This window comes from Branchiostoma lanceolatum, chromosome 7 (genome assembly GCF_035083965.1).
Source record: "Branchiostoma lanceolatum isolate klBraLanc5 chromosome 7, klBraLanc5.hap2, whole genome shotgun sequence".
NCBI lineage: Eukaryota > Metazoa > Chordata > Leptocardii > Amphioxiformes > Branchiostomatidae > Branchiostoma > Branchiostoma lanceolatum.
In genome coordinates, this window is record NC_089728.1 from 23,197,354 (window position 1) to 23,213,653 (window position 16,300).

Sequence of the window (16,300 nt, forward strand, 5' to 3'; positions counted from 1 at the left end):
AACCTTTATGATTCGCTGTAAAATGTCGAGTCGGACATAACGTGACAAATATTCTGATTCTGAGTTTTAATATGTGCCGGAGGAATTCTAATTAAAAACAGCCGAGAATTTTAGCTGTGAAAGATATATCCTTCAATGTGTTAACATGGCCTGGTCGGGACCATAATTTCCAGCCGATACAGTCACACGTCCGACGTTGTCGCGTAATTTTTTTAAGAAAAACGAAATTGCATAACAACGTAGGTTCATGGTTGGTAGTATGATCAGGTTTGCAACATGAACGCACACCGGGTTCGTGGCTTGCACATTTAGCAAAGTTTTAAAAATATGTTTTCGCCCATACTGTAAATCACAAAAAGCGGCAATAAAAAGGAAATACATGCTTTACATTGCAAAAAAATATTTTGTTAAACGGATACTAACGTTGTAGAATGCTAAAGTCAATTACAAAGTCAAGACGTTTGGAAAGGGCAGAAGTGAATTAACTACACCTGCTGGTGTGCCATACTCTTTGTGTTTAGTTTGGTTCATCCATCCTAAGCACATAAATTTTATATTGAAGCAACTTTTTTTGCACAACTTTTATTTATTTATTTGCTATTCGCAGCTGCTTTGGGGTCCCGAGAGGATGTTATCCATATAACTACTATGTTACTAGTAATGACTACTGTGTTACTAGTAATCAAATCAACATTGCCTTTACTTTACTGCCTTTAGTCTGAAAGAAAATATATATGATAGATACTATCTGAGACATCTGGAATATGTGATATGCAACATGAACATAAAATCTTGCAGTGCAAGTCGCAGTGAGCTGGAGTGTGGCTGGAGTGCATCAGACCGCAGCGGACAGCCCTGTCTGGGGCGCACTCCGCAGGGTGGCCGTTTTCTGTAGGGTAAGATTTGTATGTTTTATTGCTTTTTATGACTTTTATGTACATAATTACATTGATAGCTTTTATTATGAAGTTATTGTAGTAGTAAGTTGTGAGCCAAGGCCAGCTTTTTAAATAGCATTTGTTTCTTTTTTTACTACGAATCGCCTGGTTGTGAATCGACCGCTATGTTCTAGACAGATTCACCCACACACAACGCGAAGTCCCACTTCCGATCCGGCCGACTCGATATCGATCGCGATCTAGATCTGCCGCAGGAAAGTTACGGTTTATCCGCCAGGTTACAGCCGTGCCGTTCTGCTACACAGGTCAGACACGACATCGTTACACTTGCACCACAGCTGGCGTTCTCCATGTAAACACAAGTAGGAAGTTGTTTTAGGGTGGGAGGGGGTTGCAGCGTGTGTCATCTTGGATCGCAAAAATTATTCGAAGAGCCAAATTATTCCAAAAAACGTTGTCTTACAATAGATTACAATTTACATGATGTACAATATCAATGTACTGTGAAAACTGTGAAAACTAACAAGTTAAAGAAAGACATTTTGAATATGTTATAGAACCTGTGTGGTTGAAGTTACTAGTATTGTTCTTGGTAGTGTGATTTCCATGCATCGCTAACTGAACGATAATCTACTATGATCATACAGGGTGGCCACCAGGTATTTCACACAGAACATCACTCCGACAAACGCATCACAGTTGGTCCTGAGCAGAACATCAGCATTTTTACCCCTGTACCGGCAAGACTGCATAGACAGCAATGGCTGACCAATCAGAGTTGGCCTTGTATGAGACAATGTTTCAGAAAAGGTGAAGAGCTATTTTGTCTGTGTGTCTGTGCCTACTAGTACGTGTGTCTGCACGTGTGTCAGTGTGTGTGTGTGTCTGTGTGAGCCTATGTATGTGTGTTTTTGTGTGTATGTGTTGTTGTGTGTGCCAGGACTTAAAATTCATTCTTGGGAATGGGTTTGCGGATTCGATGGGGTGGTCTACAGGGGTGGGCTAGTGGGGTGGGCTACCTCAGCACTACCCTTTCTGGACCTCAAGGCTGTGCATGGGGGTTTGGCCTCTTATGGAATTTCCTTCAAGAGGATCTGGGTCAAGCTGTGGGTGGGCTAGAGGGAAGGTAACAGCTGATCATATGGCAGGTGGGGGGGGGGGGGGGGTAGGTGCACCAAGACTGGTAGAAAAGCCATTTATCATAAACAAACTTCTTAGTACTCAGTATACAATTAGGATTTTAGGGAAGAGGTTCAAGGGGAAATAAACTGGAAGTTGGATAGGACAGCTAGGGTATGAGAGAGCCTTTGTTTGACAAAATGCAAAACATATGTCTCACATTTAGACTAGAATGTACCTGAATGCATGTTCTTGTATACAATGTACAATGTATTTGTGGTTATGTGTGTCAGTGTGCATGAGCGTGGGTTGGAATGTTGTAAGTGTGTGTGTTTGTACAATGTATAGTGTTGCTTTTGTTGCTCATTTCTTTCTTGTAGCCACAATGCTACTGTCCTGTTGGCCTGAGCAGTATATAAAGGAACAGGGAACATAGTCCTCCATGTTTTAAAATCTTAAACTGGGGATAACAAACTCCTGCAGGATGTAAATGTATGCAGTATGCTCATTGCCCACCTCCACCCCCCACTGTAGCATCCCCAAAGCATTTATGATCCTTCAGCAAAATAAAGCATTCTTTCCGGCCCTCCCACAGAGTGACCCATCTTTTCCTCAAGGAAATTCCATTCAATGCTAAACCCCCATGCACAGCCTTGAGGTCCAGAAAGGGTAGATGCTGAGGTAGCCCACCCCACTAGCCCACCCCTGTAGACCACCCCATCGAATCCGTAAACCCCTTGGGAATAACAATTTAGGTGCACGGAAAGAATTTTGGGTGCACAACTTAAAATATAACTATTAGAATGTCAGGAAAATGTAATTACAAAGTTCAACTCTACTGCCTCTAAGAACTTCAATCTGTAATAGATCAAATAAATAACGTTACGACAAAGGTTATATTGCTTTTTCTGATACTCATATTTCAAGAATTTTCTGTATGCTAGTATACAATAGTACCTTAGCCCTATGTCCTACAAAAATATCTAAGAGCACCAGTGTGCCCACAGTTCAAAATTAGGTGCACAGCTCTATCTCGAGCGCTGTGAGCCCATAATAGTCTTTGGGTAATTAATTTGCAGACATATTAATTTGCAGATATGTTAATGTGATCACAAAGCAGTATGGGTAAGGCAGACAAAGTGACCGATGATTGTTGCTATAGACTGAGACTGAGGGGGGTGAAGTTTGCCATCCCTTGTTTTGTGTTTAAAGGTGATTGATGTGTCCTGTACATGTAGGTTTACAGAGGAAGACCCAGGTTTCAGGACGTACCTACAGACACCAGCACAAGCACCACCTATAGTGGACTCCTGGTCGTCTCGCTCAAGGAGGAACTTTCACGACAGGTGAAAAAATTATCTGCTTCAATTTGTTCAAAGTATCAGCATTTTAAGTACCCAGATTTTCTCTCTATGTAATCTAGTTAAAAAGTCATTTCCCCGTGGTGCAAGATGTAACACAACCGCGTCGCTTCGCCATATGGATCAAATTCCCTGGATCTGTTGAGTTTGATCGTAGGGTGGACCAGTTTGGGCATGTCGTAAGGGATTTAATTCATCATTTTGGATGGTGACATAAAGCCGTGTATGGCCTGTGTATGAGGGATCCTCAGCTTCAGGCATTAGCCTCAAGTATGAAACCTCTGCATGTAAAAGAACTGAAGACTTACTGAGAAGAGTAGGGTGCTTGGCCAAGTCCACAAGCCGTACTAACTACTTGAAAAAGCAATATGCATCACCTCGATTAAGGATGACTGCTTTACCTTTACCTGTAGTAAAAATGTAGAGCTTGTGTTTTTCCATGAGTTGCACTCTCCTCCATTGTTACAGTGATGCATGATGATTAAAACCTACTAGCAAAACAGTGCCAGCCGACACACATAGAAATCATGTAGCAATTTTCATGTGACAACGTACTGGGGGATGTAAGTTTGGACATCTCTTTCATCAAAGTGGTCTTGGTCAATATAATTTTCTGTAAACTTAAAAGTGCCAGTGGATATTTTGAACCCAGCATTTGTAAAAAAAAAGAGAACTGCTGTTGAAGCTTAAGTGTAATAAAAATAAATCATTAGCATGAAAGTTCATTTGAATTGGTAGATTACATAATGAGATATAAACTGTTCTCCAACTCAAAGAATTGACTCACTGGAATTTCCGACTAAATCACTCGGTCTTCATCAGCTATCTGACCCAAGTGCTGTGGACATGTGCTTCTTATGCAGGTGTGATGTTAACTGAGTCAAAGTCGGTATCGCCACCATCCCAGTTGAGAGAAGGTCTGTGGGCTCTGATGTAGATGGCCCCCTTTACTCCTCTCACAAAGTAGTCAGATTCAGTGTCCAGAATATGTTAACACCCTACAATGAGACTCTGTTACCCAGAATCTCAATATGAACATTTTGTGAAATCTCTGATGACACAGAGTTGAGTCGTCTGTGTTCTAAAAATCATTTTTACCAAACATTCAGTTTCTCCAAATATCGGATTCCTGACAAGGACCGATGTTGGTAATCCCTCGAACTGGTAGATGACTCCACACTTGTCTTCTTTAGGAGTTTTGTCTTCATGACAAAATAAATCATGTGACACAGGACACTATGTACTGTCATGTGACTACTGTGGGCCAATCAAACCCTGTCACTTGCTGCAAGTAAAGGTCTTTCCACTCAACCAAACTTTGATCAGCTGCCAACATGTCAGATCCTTTCTTTCACCAAGGCCAAATGAGTTACCCCATGGCACAGCTTGGCATTCTTGCTGCCACGCCACCATAGGGCAAAGCAGTTATTATGTCGTAAGGACCGCAGTTGACAAATCGCAGAAACCTAGCAGTCGAGAAAAATTGTTTGTGGGGAATGAAGTTCAGTTTCAAACAAGTCACCAACCTAAGAAGCTTTTGACAGAACAGGCTAATTGATATCATAGGAGTGTACATGTGTTGTTTCCAACTACTGTGTTTTATGTTCCAGATCCCAGATGGGAGGCAGGAATGAAGGATGGAGAGAAGGGGGCAGGAATGAAGGATGGAGAGAAGGGGGCAGGAATGAAGGATGGAGAGAAGGGGGCAGGAATGAAGGATGGAGAGAAGGGGACAGGAATGAAGGATGGAGAGAAGGGGGCAGGAATGAAGGATGGAGAGAAGGGGGCAGGAATGAAGGATGGAGTGGAGGCAGTAGGGACCGCAGTAGGGACCGCAGAGAGGGTTACTATGGTCGTAACTCTGGAGGGCATGGGCATTACCAGGGAGGATATGATAGACACCAAGGCCGAGACAGACCATACCACTGACTCACCTGTACACATGTACATGTAGTAGTAAAAACCTGCCTTCATCTTTGGGAAAGGGGAGGCCTTTACTAGTAACTGGTCTATAGGATTTGTACAAATTCACCTTACTGTCCACATGTGTCTGATCTTGTCTTCTAGCATTGTCGCTTGATAATGTCCATGTCAATGTGACAATGTTTGGGACCGCAGTTGTAACACTGCAGTACAAGTGACAGCTGTCTCTTCAGTGCAAAATAGAACCAGTCATTTATTAATATTGCCCTTAGGACGGTGACAGTCATCGAAATGTCAGCTCATGTAATGACTGTATGGGTTGTGAATAAAGAACTTTGTAATACAGTATTAAACTTTATTTTAGTTAATGCAAGAACATTTAAGATAAACATGATACTTGATAGCTTGCCATCAAAGGTGACCTAAAGTACTACCATATTTGTGTTAATATATGCTAACTTGCCCAAAATGATGATGTACCAAGCATGCTATTCTTCTCACCCTGTAATTAGGCAAATTACTACTCATTGGTATATTTATTGATATCTATTGATCATCTAAAGTCTGTTAAACCTCAAACTAAACCTCAACCCAAGACTAATTTCTTTCATTTAATGGTACTTGTCATTCGTCAGTCAGTAGTACTGTATGGAGTAAATTAACTTTTAAGTGGTTTCAAAAATACATCCATGTGTGTGGATACCTTACACCCATTGCCGACCTCATGATGCCAAGTTGTTGTTGCTGTTGTGTTGTTGATTTTCCTTAGGTTAAACCATTCGTTAAAGGTGTCTTGAACATATTGATATGCAGTAGGCGTATAACCAATGATTATGAAAAGTAAAAACATGACAGATGCATAACAGAAATTATACATTATGAGAAATTACTTCTTTGACTTCAGTCTGGACCTGTTTTGAAGTCAACCAACTACATGTATCCACAGCATGGACTAACAATAAACAAGAAGTGAAATATAACATTTATTTTTGTATCATATGTACAAGTATTATATGTACATGTAGATTACAATCTTTGGCATGTCATTTGCATGATTTATACAATTAGAAAAACTTTTGGTAACATTGTTTGTCTCTGACTAACATTATAACTTGCTCCTTGTGTTGCGTGAGGCATAGGGTACCCCCTGCCCCCCTCCCCCATACGGCTGATAGTCCACTCCCTTCTGTTTGGTTATCCTCATCACAGCTCCGTTCTTACTGTCGTCTGCCACCAGCTGAAGGAAGCCGTCAACCACTTCAGAAACTCTGCATGAGTAGGAAGGCAAGGACGCTTTAATGATAAAATTAATAATATTGACTGTTCTTTGGGTAAGGCACTTCCCTCATTCCACCCGGGTGTAAAAATGGACACCTGACTTCAGTTGGGGAGGTAAAAGGCAGTAGAGGGATACGGTGCCCTAGACACAGTGGATAACAACCCACTGCCCCACAGCCTCAAAAAGACTATGGGGCTACCATTACCTACCAAGCTCCTAGAGCTTTAGAAACAATATGATTTTGCCTTTCTACATCTGGTTGGAGATTACTAAGTGTCATCAAAATGTCATCAAAAAGTGTCTAGTGTATGTAAAACATACATGTACGCTTATACATATGTAGGCACACAATGTCATACTTAAAGTTTGAGTGTGCAACATTCTTTTTTCCATTTATATCAACTTATTTGCAGTGATTATTGGGAAGCAAATTATGTGAAAACTAGACAAGAAAACTTGATAGGCAATTACGGTGGGTACATTTCCTAATCTTTACCTCCCACAATTTTGGAACAAGACTAAATGATATTACATGTACTTAGAACTCACTTTTTTGTTGAAATTTTGTTTGCACAGTATTGTGTCATAGTCTGTATAGACTGACTGACTATATGGAGTATATACAATATATATATATATATACATACATGCATACATACATACATACATGCGTGCATGCATGCATGCATGCATGCATACATACATACATACATACATACATGTGTGCATGCATGCATGCATGCATACATACATACATATATATATTAGGACAAAGGGCATCGTGATTCCTTTTTCAGTCAACAATTGTTACTGTTAGTCACTGTCACTTGAACTTGCATAACTAGCAATATCATTTCAAAAATGTTGTCACACTCACAGAAGCTGCTTTATAATTAATTTAACACACGATGTGTTTGGACGGCCCCCCCCCTCCCCACACTTACTGCAGCAGCCCTCCCTGATTGTCCACGTACGCCCAGTGTGCATCAGCCTTCAGTTGTTCTTCAGGTGTAGAGGCCACCCTGGGGGGTTGGATGGGTGTGTCTGCCATCGTGGGACACATGGCACACACCCGCACCCCGGTAAGGGCAAAGTGGAAGGGAGTCTGCAAAAGGACAGGACAGGACTGCATGAAATCAGCAGGCACTGATATGGCACTTCTGATTAATCCTAACCACCAGTAGTGGTAGGCAAATTGACATTTTGTGTCTATCTTGAATCATCATACAGCCATATATACATATTGAATGGAAAAGTAGATTGTACTCATTGCTCACCCCATAACTCCTGGACAGCCCCACCACACCGTGCTTAGTTGCAGCGTACACGGGGCCATGGAACATGGGAAGCAGCCCTGATTCATCCAACAGAGAAAGGACAATCTTATGTCAGAATATCAGAGTCGCAATTATCAATGACAATGTCAATCATCTATGCTGTAATGTGTTGATATGACCATGATGATATACCGAGTAAGGTACAATGTATATGGTCATGTTACATCCACTGGAAACCCCAAAACTGATGCAAGGGTGCAAATGAAAAAAAAAAAAGGTTCGGCCCCCCAAAAAGGTACCTTCAATACAAAATCAGTAATCAGGAAGGTTAAAGAAATGGCAAAACACACAGTGTATGCATTACCAAAAAATAAATTTCATTTTTATCTTCTTATTTGACTTTGGAATCGACTTACTTAGACATTCTATGACATTAGTATCTGTTTTCCGGTATTTGTTTGCAATTTACAGCTTACGTGTTTTTATTATAATGCAATAAAATAAAATACTAATACTCCAACAGCACACAAACTTACACAGAATCCATTTGGTGAGCTATAAAGCTTTTCTTTCAAGTTCATTTTAGGGATGACTTGTATCAGTCTGTTTGAGTCTGGTAAATGAATATTGAGCCTTACCAGCCATGGAAGCAATGTTGATGATGAGCCCCCCTGCACCCCCCTTCTCCCTGCTCATGTGGTCCAGTCCGAGTAAGGTACCATGTATAACGGATCTCTGTTGTTGGGACACAAGAAAAGTTCATTGTGATTTTTTCAAACAGCACAGTGGTACGGTGGCCTTGCATTGTGGTTAGGGTTGTTGACTCAGATCACCTGGAGGTACTGAGTTGGGATCCCTGACAGGTCCTGATGTCGTGCCCTTGGGAAAGGCACTTTAAACCAATTTCCTCACTCAACCCAGGTGTGAATGAGTACCTAGCTTCAGTTAGGGACATTCCTCAGTAAAGGGCATTATATGGATGTCCTGTATGTGCGGACCCATCACACTTACGGGAAGAGTAGGGGTACTGCCGGGTGTGAGTAGATCATATAAATCTGTCGGGCTAAGCAGCTTGTACCCAGTACAAACCTGGTGTGTTATGCCATGAGGTGTATTACTGCGTATGAAATACAAACCCTTTGATTTTACCCCAGAGTGGTCATTATGCATCTTGCCAATCATCAGCTCATAACCACATCAATGTTTAAGCCAGATTTAATGGCATAGGTCATTTGGGAGTTTTGTTATGTAGGAAACAGATTGTACATGTATAAACTATATGCAATTGTGTGTTAAGTTTTTTTTTCAATAAAGATTCTTCCCCTAAGTACTAGTGGAAAATTCAGATTGACCACTGCTGACCATGTCAGGGAAAAGGTGGCCAAGTCTTCAGTAGTAATTTGTCCAAACTTTTACCCTTAAGAAGCCTTAGAAAGCCCCCATTTTCCCTTGTCAGCCAAGCTTAAAAGACTTTGCACTGACCAAACCCAACTTTCCAAACTTCACTCCCTTACAGTGCCCTCATGTGACACTGTCTCGAAATAAACACTGCAATATTTCAGGCCCGTCTTACCAGGTTGACATCTAGAACCATCTCCCAGTTGTCATGTTCACTCACTCCCGCATTGTTCACAACCACATCCAGCTGGCCAAAATGGCGGAGCACCTGCTGGAATGCACCTGCGGTAAATGCACCAGTTCTCAGGTCAACCAAATTCACGTATTTTGTGGTCTCCACATACATGTAATATTTTATTGCATTGCTAATCACCGTATCATTGCATTTATATAGTAGCCTGCTTATGCTTATCAAAGGCCTTCAACTGGCCACTGCCAGGCCCCTTTCTGGGCACTCTGGGGCTATCCTGATCCGAGAGCTGCAGCGAAGCCACATTTTATTGAATCATACTTCATCTCAATTGAGTGAAAACGAAATTCAGACTCCAGAATTCACAAATTTGACATTTGACCTACTTTCCATCTGCCCCTTGTCAGTGACATCACAGGGCAGAAACAGCACCTTGTCCTGTCCATGCTGCGAGGCCAGCTCCTTTGTCGTCTTCCTTCCATCCAGCACTTTGATATCCAACAGTGCAACCTGATAAAACAATTCATAGCACTTTGATATCCAACAGTGCAACCTGATAAAACAATTCATAGCACTTTGATATCCAACAGTGCAACCTGATAAAACAATTCATAGCACTTTGATATCCAACAGTGCAACCTGATAAAACAATTCATAGCACTTTGATATCCAACAGTGCAACCTGATAAAACAATTCATAGCACTTTGATATCCAACAGTGCAACCTGATAAAACAATTCATAGCATTTTGATATCCAACAGTGCAACCTGATAAAACAATTCATACCACTTTGATATTCAACAGTGCAACCTGATAAAACAATTCATAGCACTTTGATATCCAACAGTGCAACCTGATAAAACAATTCATAGCACTTTGATATTCAACAGTGCAACCTGATAAAACAATTCATACCACTTTGATATTCAACAGTGCAACCTGATAAAACAATTCATAGCACTTTGATATCCAACAGTGCAACCTGATAAAACAATTCATAGCACTTTGATATCCAACAGTGCAACCTGATAAAACAATTCATAGCACTTTGATATCCAACAGTGTAACCTGATAAAACAATTCATAGCACTTTGATATCCAACAGTGCAACCTGAAAAAACAATTCATAGCACTTTGATATCCAACAGTGCAACCTGATAAAACAATTCATAGCATTTTGATATCCAGCAGTGCAACCTGATAAAACAATTCATAGCATTTTGATATCCAACAGTGCAACCTGATAAAACAATTCATACTGCAAAACTCTCTGCACAGAATCACTGATTATGAATTACCAAACTACCTGTATAAAGTAACGTTATCAGTTTTTCACCAACCGGCCACCCGACTTTAAAACTTAACGTTCCCTATCTTTTACAACCGTCACTGCAAGTTTCAGCAAACAAACGGAAAATATATTTTTGGCAGAAAATCACTCCCTTGATAGTGACGTGACTATTTTCCAAAGATACTTAGCTCCGTATATAAAGACTATTAAGGCACCTTCGCTCCCTGCTGAAGCATGGCCTCTGTGAACCCTCTGCCGAGCCCCTGCGCCGCGCCCGTTACAACAGCTACTTTTCCACTTAGCTTCATCTTAGAAAAGACCGCTAGCCAGCTCGGAATGTCCAGAAATGTGCAGATACTGTCTCTCTGGCTTGTAAAGAGAAGTTAAAACATGTACTTTGAGCATGGCACAGCTCAGTGACTTTTGTACCCTGTGACCTCTGACTCGTCTTCAGTTTGGGCTATTCCATTGAACCAGTGCGGGGGGATCTCCGACAGCATCTTTCGTTATAATACCAAGTATCGCCCATTCTTCATTATCAAATAACGTGTTCACACAAGATGTTTACTGAGTCTGTCGGTCAGTACAAGTCACTGGTCAGTAATAAGGAATTCCTTCCCACTTGAAAGGTCTTGAAACATTGAATTGTCCGGAGTCCGGGCTATGATGTTTGGAGAAGCACGCCCCTTTCTGAGACATGGTGAGATGGGCCATTGTAAAAACAAAAACAGCAAAAACAACGAAAAAACCGTGACTGTTCTTATCTCCCCGCCAGGTGGCGCTTCAAGGTTGACGGTCGGTGCTGACCTTGGTGCTGATCGTGTCATCAGGGCCTGTGCCTGTCGTTCTATGTCAACCTGCCAGGCGGCACTTCAGCACTGATTCTGCCTATAGGTCATCATGCAAATTCAATTTTACGGCTGCCATCTGGTGGATGATTGGTTTTGTTCTGCCCCTCCTGGCAAAATTGGAATCTCTCTTCTCTTTCAGACTTGGGCTTTTTGTACTCATGAATGAATAAATGGATGACAACATACATAACGTTACTTAGTCATACTCTAACGAGTTGAAGCGTATACAAAGTTCTGCTTCCAGTATTCTCGGTTACACATAATTGAATGGATGCATGAAGACCTTTATTGTACATATATACCCTCCGGGTAAAGTACAGGTCACAACAAGCGTTTACATATACATTTGTAACTGTCAAGCTTGCACGAGAACCATTATCTAGTAAGTGAATTCGGCTTCTCCGCACTTATTTGTAATGGTGTAAGTGTAACGTTATATACCGTCTGGACTTCGCAACTGGATTATCAAGAACAGTTCTACAGAATGTTCAACTTTACTCTCTGAGCGTAAAGGCTCTTCGTGTGTATTCTTTCATGGGTGACGAATGCTCGGAAATAATAACAAGGGAAACCAAGGGCTACATTTTACCTTTAAGCAAATCGATGTATTTCCGTATCGATGTATTGGCGTTGCAGCTAATGTGTTGGTCATACTAGTAATTGCAAACAGATTGCAAACAAGCCACTGAGTAGTTTAGAGGCTTATTTTTGTACTTTCGTGTAGGACCCAGCGGGCCTCAGTTGATTTTGAATCAGACTCAAAATCAGCCCGGATCTGAACGAACTAATACGCCTCCACTATCGAGGGCCAAGTGTTGCAAAAATACACACACACAACTCGTGGTCATCACACACACACACGGGCACAGCATGCAACACATACACATCGCCACTGATGGCACACACACATCTCTAGATTTCAACGCACACACATAGCACTTCATCTGTCTCACACACACAACTCCCGATTCCACACGCACAGTCACCTCTCAGTCTCGCACATACAACTCTAGATTCCAACGCACACACACAGCACCACTTCTGTCTCACACACACATCTCTAGATTTCAACGCACACACAGTACCACTTCTATCTCACACACAACTCCCGATTCCAACGCACACATACAGTCACGTCTGTCTCTGACACAATGTCACATACAACTCTAGAGACAACGCACACACACACAAAGTACAACTTCTGTCTGTCACACCCAAAACTGACCGATTCTTGTTTAACGTTGAACTAATCACGCCACATGGTGACATTACCAACGTTCATAATAAAGGTAGTTATCAGGTATGAATGGGGATATATACGTGTATTAGAAATGAATGGGGATATTGGCTCCATAAACATTGATACACAAACACGTGCAGCAGCGCGAGGCGCACACACGCACACTGAAACAAATACACAAAGCACTAACCATATGCATACATGTAAATACGAGGATCTATATCTCACTTCAGTGCGTTTTAGTACCTCCACTATCATCTTGATACCGTCTGCTGTAGACATAATCTGCATCGTTTGCTTTCTACTATCATATAATAGCTATGATCGGTATAACTTGCAATATGCTTTTACGGGTACAACCTGAGCAATTTGTCTCGTAACTGGGCATGGGATCAGACTCAGACCATTCAGTGGATCAGAATGTACGACATGACGTAATACACACACGCTGACATACATTCCTCACAAACGTGCTCTCTCTCTCTCTGTCTCTCTCTCTCTCTCTCTGCACCGCACACGCACACACACTGCGACTTGCAACACACACACACACACACACAAGTGCGCGCACGCACACACACACACACACACACACACACACACACACACACACACACATAGGGGGCATATAGCACACACACACTGCGCGCACTGCACATACACACTCACTCACTCGGGGCCTGCACGACATGTGTGTTTTGCACTTCGCTCAGTGTGTGTGTGTGCGTTTTGAATTCAGCGTGTGTATGTTATATTGTTCTTATCAATTTTACGTTCATTTCTTAAAGATATAATTGATATCTTTACCTGACGTTTAACAATGAAATTTACGTCATCACCTCCATTCTTTATCTGGTGATTAATACACTTAGTGTATGGTCAGCGACAGTATTCCGGTGCAAATAGAAGCAGGCGGGGCGGAACCAAAAGTAAATGTATTGTACAGCCGGATGAATGACAGGTTCAAGTCTCAAGGCCACACCAAAGACTGCAACGGTATTTCACCCAATCATCAATAAACAAACAACATATTTATTAAACACACACACACAGATACACAATCATACACACACACACTAAGACGTACACAGCACACACACACTGCGCACACTGCAACACACACAAACACACACACTCAAGGCCTGTTCGACATGCTATAGGTACGTGTGTGTGTGCGTTTTGACTTCAGTGTGTCTTTCTTATGGAATGTGTGTGCGTGTCAGTGTATTCGGGATGATCATATTCGTTCCTTTGTTAATGACATAGTCTATATAATTACATTAAGTTTAAGGTATAATTCTACGGCATCACCTTCATCATTCATTGAGCATGAGTGATTCGTACACAAGTCTATCATCAGCGACAGTATTCCCGTGTAAATAGGAAAGGGGCTGAGTCAAGCGGAGTTGTATTTTACCGCCAAATCAATGCATAAAAAGACGACGTTCAAGGCCAAATCAATAACGGCATTTGTATCTCACCCATTTATTAATGAATGAAAGATACATTTATCCAGCACACACACAGGTACACAACCACACACACACACAAGGGGGTATAAAGCACACACACTGCGCACACTAAAACGCGCACACACACACAGGATCACTCAGGGCCTGTCGGTCTTTTGTGTGTGCTGCGATTCGCTCAGTGTGTGTGTGCGTTATGACTTCAGTGTGTGTGTGTTCTTGTGTTTGTATGTTCTATGAATTATATTGTTCTTATGAATTTTGCGGTTCCTCGGTTGATACCATTACCATTACTGATATTATTACCTGAAGTTAATGAGTGTTACAAATGTACGTCATCACGAATATTCTGTGTGGGGTGATTCGTACACAGGTCTGTGATCAGTGAAAGTAGTCCGGTTGAATAGGATAGGGGCTGAACCTAGCGGAGTTGTATTTTACAATCAGATCAATGAAAAGATTACAAGTTCAAGGTAACATAAATAACGCCGATCGTATGTCACCCATTCATCAATAAATTCAAGATACATTTATCCAACAAACACACAGAAACGCAATCACACACACAGAAAGGTGGTATACAGCACACACACACTGCGTACTGCAACGCGCACACACAGAAACGCAATCACACACACACAGGGGGTATACAGCACACACACACTGCACGCATTGCAGCGCGCACACAGGATCACTCAGGGCCTGCCCTTCTTGTGTGTGTGCTGCATATTGCTCAGTGTGTGTGTGAGTTTTGACTCCAGTGTGTGTGTGTGCTTGTGTTTGTGTGTGCGATGGATTATACTGGTCTTATGAATTTTGCGTTCCTCTGGTAATACTATTACAGATATGATTACCTGAAGTTAATGAGTGTTACGTCATTACTTATAATCTGTGTGGGGTGACACAAGTCTACTACGGGTCAGCGAAGGTATCTTGGTTTAAATAGGAAAGTGGCTGAAGCTAGCGGAGCTGTTCTTTCTGGCCAAATAAATGAAGAGATGACAAGTTCAAGGTAACATAAATGACGGCAATCGTATCTCACCCATTCATCAATAAATGCAAGATACATTTATCCAACACACACACAGAAACGCAATCACACACACACATAAGGGGGTATACAGCACACACGTTTTGACTCCAGTGTGTGTGTGTGTGTGTGCTTGTGTTTGTGTGTGCTATGAATCATATTGTTCTTATGATTTTTGCGTGCCTCGGGTAATACTATTACGGAAATTATTACCTGAAGTTAATGAGTGTTACGTCATCACTATTATCCTGTGTGGGGTGATTCGTAAACAGGTCTGTGATCGGCGACGGCATCCTGGTTAAATAGCATAGGGACTGAATCTAGCGGAGCTGTATCTTAAGGTCAGATCAATGAAAAGATGACAAGGTCAATGTTAAATTAATGAGGCGATAATATCTCATAATGCATGATACAAAATTTTATCTATCCGACACACACACAGGTACACAATCACACACACACACACACAGGGGGTATACAGCACACACACATTGAGCACTGCAACGCACACACACACAGGATCACTCAGGGCCTGCCCTTCTTGTGTGTGTGCTGCATATTGCTCAGTGTGTGTGTGCGTTTTGACTCCAGTGTGTGTGTGTGCTTGTGTTTGTGTGTGCGATGGATTATACTGGTCTTATGAATTTTGCGTTCCTCGGTTAATATCATTGCTGATATCATTACCTGAAGTTAATGAGTGTTACGTCATTACTAACAATCTGTTTGGGATGACACAAGTCTACTACGGGTCAGCGACTGTATCTTGGTTTAAATAGGAAAGAGGAAAGTGGCTGAAGCTAGCGGAGCTGTTCTTTCGGGCCAAATCAATGAAAAAATGACAAGCCAAGGTAACACAAATGACGGCAATCGTATCTCACCCACTCATCAATAAATGCAAGATACATTTATCCAACACACACACAGAAACGCAATCACACACACACATAAGGGGGTATACAGCACACACACATT

At 41.7% G+C, this 16,300-nt stretch overlaps 2 protein-coding genes across 3 annotated transcripts; one reads left to right on the forward strand and one right to left on the reverse strand.

The window, feature by feature from the left end:
- The first annotated feature begins 1,059 nt into the window (after nucleotides 1-1,059).
- LOC136438209 (RNA guanine-N7 methyltransferase activating subunit-like) lies at nucleotides 1,060-6,282 on the forward strand. Of its 2 annotated transcripts, none has more exons than XM_066432964.1 (4): nucleotides 1,060-1,261; nucleotides 1,547-1,709; nucleotides 3,257-3,364; nucleotides 4,990-6,282. In XM_066432964.1, exons 2-4 carry the CDS (start codon nucleotides 1,660-1,662, stop codon nucleotides 5,306-5,308), a joined length of 477 nt encoding a protein of 158 aa, XP_066289061.1. In that variant the 5' UTR covers nucleotides 1,060-1,261; nucleotides 1,547-1,659; the 3' UTR covers nucleotides 5,309-6,282. The 2 variants fall into 2 exon arrangements, with proteins under 2 accessions (XP_066289061.1, XP_066289060.1); XM_066432963.1 differs by having other exon boundaries at nucleotides 1,060-1,204.
- LOC136438208 (15-hydroxyprostaglandin dehydrogenase [NAD(+)]-like) lies at nucleotides 5,644-11,201 on the reverse strand. Its single transcript, XM_066432962.1, has 7 exons — nucleotides 10,954-11,201; nucleotides 9,833-9,956; nucleotides 9,432-9,538; nucleotides 8,497-8,593; nucleotides 7,859-7,935; nucleotides 7,526-7,686; nucleotides 5,644-6,570 (listed from the first exon to the last, which is right to left on the reverse strand). Exons 1-7 carry the CDS (start codon nucleotides 11,044-11,046, stop codon nucleotides 6,408-6,410), a joined length of 822 nt encoding a protein of 273 aa, XP_066289059.1. The 5' UTR covers nucleotides 11,047-11,201; the 3' UTR covers nucleotides 5,644-6,407.
- Nucleotides 11,202-16,300: the final 5,099 nt, after the last annotated feature.

What these genes read in the sequence shown, in the direction of transcription:
- LOC136438209 (XM_066432964.1), top strand. Translation starts at nt 1,660, where the DNA reads ATGGCTGACCAATCAGAGTTGGCCTTGTATGAGACAATGTTTCAGAAA. An exon ending in GAGACAATGTTTCAGAAAAG is followed by an intron (nt 1,710 to 3,256) that starts GTGAAGAGCTAT and finishes CTGTACATGTAG; the next exon opens with GTTTACAGAGGAAGACCCAG. An exon ending in AGGAGGAACTTTCACGACAG is followed by an intron (nt 3,365 to 4,989) that starts GTGAAAAAATTA and finishes TTTATGTTCCAG; the next exon opens with ATCCCAGATGGGAGGCAGGA.
- LOC136438208 (XM_066432962.1), bottom strand. Translation starts at nt 11,046, where the DNA reads ATGAAGCTAAGTGGAAAAGTAGCTGTTGTAACGGGCGCGGCGCAGGGG. An exon ending in TGACAAGGGGCAGATGGAAA is followed by an intron (nt 9,539 to 9,832) that starts GTAGGTCAAATG and finishes CATTTACCGCAG; the next exon opens with GTGCATTCCAGCAGGTGCTC. An exon ending in TGGTTCTAGATGTCAACCTG is followed by an intron (nt 8,594 to 9,431) that starts GTAAGACGGGCC and finishes TCCCAACAACAG; the next exon opens with AGATCCGTTATACATGGTAC.